This window comes from Thamnophis sirtalis, unplaced genomic scaffold, assembly GCF_051295495.1.
Source record: "Thamnophis sirtalis isolate CommonGarterSnake01/CBP01778 unplaced genomic scaffold, rThaSir2_p1.2 scaffold_12, whole genome shotgun sequence".
In the NCBI taxonomy this organism is placed as follows: domain Eukaryota; kingdom Metazoa; phylum Chordata; class Lepidosauria; order Squamata; family Natricidae; genus Thamnophis; species Thamnophis sirtalis.
This window is the reverse complement of record NW_028261392.1, coordinates 48,652,516-48,658,515: the sequence shown is the minus strand read 5'-3', so window position 1 is coordinate 48,658,515 and position 6,000 is coordinate 48,652,516. Positions and strand designations below refer to the sequence as shown.

The following is a 6,000-nucleotide window of genomic DNA, read 5'->3' as shown; positions in this document are numbered from 1 at the left end:
CATAAATATTCAGGTAGGATGAATATTGTCCATACAAAGCTTCATTGCATTATTATTGTACAGTTTATTCGTGAATCAATAGCATTTGTTGCATGCTTAATAGTTACTTAGCTATGAACATGAAATTAATTTTGTTTTATTTATCAGAGCATTGCTAGGTTTCCCAACAATCTAGTTGTAATAGTAGTATGAAACAACTATAATCACTGGCCATATTTAGTGCCAAATGTCATAGAAAAAGCTGGATACCTAACATTTTTTTTAAAGGAGGTTTTTAAAAAATGTTATTTCTGCTGTCCTTTTTACATGTGTTTTTCATTCCAAACACCAATGCTAATAGTTATGGTGGCACTATAGCGCTCATATCTGTTCCTTGGATATGGCTTCCCCTAAGAACTCTGGGAATTGTAGTTCTTTGTTAGAACTGAAACACTGAATTATTAAATCTACAAGATGATGGACAAAGTGACAATTATGTGTTTACCTAAGGAATTAGAAAACAATATACGGTATTTTATTGTTTTTCAATAACTTGCACATAAGATAAATATTAATCACACTATTTAATCACCTTTGTAGCCTACATAACTTTCTTCTAGGCAGCTTTCCCATTTGACCCTCACAGCAAACCTATGAAAGAGATAAAAATTATGGATATATGATCGATAAGTGGAGAACTAAAGGCAGAGCTCATGGTGATCTGTAGTGGTCTATACAAGTAATGAGCCAAATCTGCAGATACCCAGATGAAGTTATTGTCTAGCTGTTATGGAATGAGCAATTTAAGGCAAAGTGTATAAATGTTACTGATGATTGACACAGTCCCAATTTAAAGAAAAACTTGATTAAATTTCCAGCCTTATAGTAAAGTGTTGCTAGCCTATAAAATACAACTCAGAAATCTAGAATCTTGGCATTCCTATGATAGTAAAGGAGCAGTAAAGAAAGATCCTGATATAAATGGAGTTTTGTTTTATAATTTAAAAAAATTAAATTATTTTTCCTGAGTTTGTAATTACTTAACAAATTTATTCTCTTAATGCAAATAAAATTTGCCATTATAAGCATATTGCAGTCATTATAAGCATACTGCAGCTGGAATAGTATAGTTTATACTAGTTACGCGAAGTTATTATGTGCACTGTACTATATGGTATAATATGACTGGGAAAGATTAAAAATCTAGATTTTCTTTAATGTTTCTACTTTTCTAGTTTCTATGCAGTCTGCATGTTCAGTGCAATTCTTGTTTATAACTACTAAAAAAAATATTATTAGCATCATTCTGCAGCAATTGCAGAGAAGACCAGCCAACAGAAATCTGAAAGCCAATTTAAGGATTTCCTCAGAGAACTCTAGATGTAGGTACTTTTACATATAAATAGCAATAGCACTTAGACTTATATACTGCTTCACAGTGCTTTACAGCCCTCTCTAAGCAGTTTTACAGAGTCAGCATATTGCCCCCAACAATCTGGGTCTTCATTTTACTGACCTCGGAAGGATGGAAGGCTGAGTCAACATTGAGCCTAGTGGAATTTGAACTGCCAAATTGCAGGCAGCTGGCAGCCAACAGAAGTAGCCTGCAGTACTGCATTCTAACCACAGCAGGTTCATAAAATTTCAGGATACACTAACTAAAATGGAATAAATAGGATATGAGCATAGCCTAGGATTCAGTTACTCAAGGCTCAAATTTAAATTAAAAAACCCTTTAATTTAGTATTAAATGTATATAAAAACAAAATTCTCAATCTCTGAGCCATCCCAAACTGTCCCTTGAAAAGATTTTGTCTTAGGATAGTATCACAGATACCTTTTATTTGTATCTCTGAAGTTCTCAGTGTGTGTTTGTGTGTGTGTGTATTTGTATGTGTCTATCATGTATCTAATTAGTTCTTAAAATTCACTGTTCTATTTGGATTTTGATGATTAATGCTAGTTTATTTCAATTGTAAGTTGACTTTTAAGGCAGATCTTTGCATCTATTTTTCATATTTTGTATTGCTTATTGCTTATTAAACCTCATTTTTCCTCTATTTCATTTTTCTTCTTCTATTGCTCTAATAATAAATGAATATTTGGCTGATTGTCTATTTTCCTTTTTCTTTCCCATTTTAAATCTATGGCTATTTATATGAGCTTTAGATTCTTGTTTTAGATTTTCTTTAATGTTTCTTCTTTTGTAGTTTCTTTGTAGTCCTCATGTTCAGTGCAATACCTTGTTTATAAGTATTCAAGACCATCCAACACAAAGATTTCCTCAGACAACTGCAGTATGTAAACAAGTGGAGGATGGCAAGGAAAGAAACTAAATGAAGATATGAGAATGGAAAAAACTTTAAAGAACTTTAAAATTGTTTTAAGTGACAAGTGAAGAAATCAGTCAAAAGTGATACAATTTTTGATATACTAAAAAAATTCCACATAGCCACACTTCTCAGAATTCTTAAGAGGGGGAAGCCAGAGCAGAAAACCTGGTTTATAAACATTGTACTATTTGTCATTAGCCTCTTTTCAAAGAATTTGTTTTAAAATTAGCTTGCTTGGAATGACGTTGTCAAAGAAAATCAGATATTACTTAATTTCATAGTTTTTATTAATAGGATTTCCACTAATCCAAGTGTTAAATTCATGTTAGAGGCTTTAATTATTTAATAGCGGTAGTGATTGATATGTAAATAAACTTGATCTGAAAATTGTATTCACAGAATACAGTCATTACCATATCTTTAGCCTTTGTTTTCATATAAGATAGTTTGCATTTGTCACCCACCGCATTTTTCTCTGCAATAATTTTATTTACATTTGCTTATCAAAAATACAGAAATGTACATCTGTTTTGTCCATTCTATTTTGTTTCAATTCATTTTAATGTAAAAAAAATACTAATTCCTCACCAATTTTATGTTTGCCACTCCTAGGGAAGCATAAAAGTAATGTAATGTTTCTGGAAAGAAAAAAGGAATATAGAAAACTGGATAAATTTACATTGACGGTGGAAAGAAGAATGGGGGGGGGAATTAAAAGTTAACCATATATTTCTAGTCATAGAAAATGGGTCATAATAAATACCTACAGATCATTTAATCCCATCTTTCAGCATTCTTTAACATTTTCAAGCATCACATATTGCCTTTTAAGGTATTTGACTGCTACAGAATAGGCTTTTTAAAGTGAAATGAGTTTAGAAAATGCAGAGTTCCCCCATTTAACAGTCAGAATTGTGCTCAGACCCTTAGGCAATTTATGTTGAGCTTTGAGAAGAACGATCATCATGTGGGCTCCCATCTGAATTCTCTGTCTCTCCTTCTGAAATGGCTTGCATTGGGGTGTTATATAATCGACAGCGAACACTGTATCGGCTACTGCTTGCAGTTGGAGGTGCTCGTGATCGTCCTACACGTGAAGATGCTGATGTGGGAAAACTTTTGGAAGAAAACCCTTCTACGTTTATCCTTGGGGGACAAGGAGGGAGAGGAGCTAATGCCTCAGCTCTTGATGAGGCTTGGAAGGGTTCATCTGCAGTTTGAAGAGTATCCCCAATTAGTTCTCCGGGAGATTTGGGAGAAATAGGGCTCTTTAGTATCTCAGTGGCTGACATCCTATAGCTAGAATCAGACCGACTACCTTTTTTCAAGAGCAGTAGTTTAAATTCCTCATTTGAGGTACTGGACTTTTTGGCATTCCGATAAATAAGTCCAGGAGACCTGTGGCTGCATGCTGGACTTCCCACACTGGTAGGAGTGAGGGGAATATTAGTTGCAGGTGAGGTGCTGCTGACAGAAGACACACTATTACTACTAGATGAAGCTTTCAGTCTGTTCCTTGAAGAAAGGTCTCCAGAATCCTTTCTTCCAAGCACTTTCCTTTTTGACCTATCATGAAAAGAATTATATTCAACATTCATGGTACCAAAACATAAATATTCATATCTATGTGAATTTATCTAATTACACATAATAAAAATTGATACAATTATATGTTATATAGCATAGCATTTTGGGGTCTATTGCCCAGGTCCAGAAATTTAAATCAAATCTCATTATAGAACTCTCCTACTGCACTATTAATAACTACATAACTAAAAATCTAATTTATCATCCATGAAAATGAGGGCTTTACCTTCCAGATAGTAGAACTCACAATATTGTCTAAATTGGAAAGGGAAAGGGAAAATTGTAAAACTAAAAGACCAGGGCTGGTGAAATGGAATTTAGTTATATTTAGTATATTGTCCCTCCACCCTGATAATTTAGGAAATATTGCAAAGCAAAAAAAAAAAAAAAGCTTGGACCAAGACAAATCTGGTGCCAGTAATATATGATAGCTGTGGTATGCAAATTATGATGACATATCTGGATCACTACAATTACAAGATTTTTTAATGTATCTATCAAACCTTGATAAGAGTTTGGTATCCTTATATGAAGATTAGTAAAATTTCAGGTCCCTTTGAGTTAATCTGTGCTGCCTCATCAAGCCTAGGAAGGATGAGCAAAGGATGCTGGAAATGTACACCTAAAATATATATACACTCTGTAGGATTGCCCAAGTCATGAAAGTCATCCTAGGTAAAATGAGACAGTTACTTATAGGAGATATGGTAAGATGCTAGAAATGGCTGATTACTTTAGCAACAATGGCAGAGGCATCAATTCATATTCTGCAGGAGAAGGCAATGGTAAGCCACTTCTATATTTTACCAAGAAAATCACATGGATAGTTTCTATAAAGCGATTTGCATTATAGTGTCAGATGGTGGTCTGTCAGGTTAAATGGTACTGAACATGTTATACAGCATGAGCGAGGATCATTTAGAGTACTAAAAGTATTTATGGTGTGGCAAGATTAAATTATTCTTGACATCTAACTGCTGAGGTTGCTATGAAGGAAAAGAATCCAAAGTTGCAAAAATAAAATTTGCACTGGGAACGTGGAATGTAGAAAACCTGAATATGGGAAAGCTCAAGACAATGAGAGACAAATGAGTTAGCTACATATTGTTATCTTAGACATTATCTAATAATAATGAATTGAAATTGGCCACTTTCAATCATAAGATCTTACAATATGAAAAACAAAACAAAAAAGAACAGTGTTTATTTCGTCAGAAAAGCTTTATAAAACTACATAGTGGCGAGGGAGACAGACTGTTCTGGAGAAAGTTTGCCTGTGTGGTTGGTCCAAGCTGACACCAACTTGATGGCAGATAATCAAGTAAGACTAGTAACCACATCTGGAATACTGCAACCAATTTTGGTCACCATACTACAAAAAAGATGTTGAGACTTTGGAAAAAGTTCAGAGAAGGGCAACAAAGATGATCAAAGGCCTGGAGACTAAAGCTTATGAAGAACCACTGTAGGATTTGGATTTGGCTAGTCTAAAGAAACGAAGAATTAGGGGTAACATGATAGCAGTATTTCAGTATTTCAGGGGCTTGCACAAAGAAGAGGGGGTTGAATTATCCTACAAAGCACTAGAGGGCAGGACAAGAAACAATGGTTGGAAACTAACCAAAGAGAGAAGCAACCTGGAATTAAGGAGAAACTTCCTAACAGCAAGGATAATTGATCAGTGGAACAGCTTGCCTTCAGAAATCATGGCCGCTCCATTACTGGAGGTTTTAAAGAAGATACTAGACTTGTGATGATGAACCTATGGCACGTGTGCCAGAGGTAGTATGCAGAGCCCTCTCTGTGGGCATGGGCGGCATTGCGAGCTGCTCTTCTGGTTTCTGGCATGGCCAGCTGGTCTTTGCAGGAGCCAGAAAATAGCCTGAAAATGGCCTGAAAAATGCCCCCAAACCAGGCCATTTTCCAGGCCGGTTTTGGGGCATTTTCAGGCCGTTTTCAGGCGGGCACTGGAGCACCTGGAAACACCCAGAAACGGCCCCAAAACACCCCCCAAACACCTGGAAAATGGCCCGGAAACCAGCCTGAAACTGGCCTGCAAAACACACATGTGCACGCCAACCAGCTGATCTTTGGGTTTCTG

At 35.5% G+C, this 6,000-nt stretch overlaps 1 protein-coding gene across 3 annotated transcripts in view; it reads right to left on the bottom strand.

Moving 5' to 3' along the window:
• Nucleotides 1-516: 516 nt before the first annotated feature.
• NHS (NHS actin remodeling regulator) overlaps nucleotides 517-6,000 on the bottom strand; it is a 295,198-nt gene continuing 289,714 nt past the window's right edge. For all 3 annotated transcript variants that reach the window (XM_014062797.2, XM_014062798.2, XM_087726337.1), the window contains one exon: nucleotides 517-3,878. In XM_014062797.2, coding sequence (XP_013918272.2) covers nucleotides 3,248-3,878 — 631 coding nt within the window. In that variant the 3' untranslated portion in view covers nucleotides 517-3,247. The remainder of the gene's footprint in view (nucleotides 3,879-6,000) is intronic.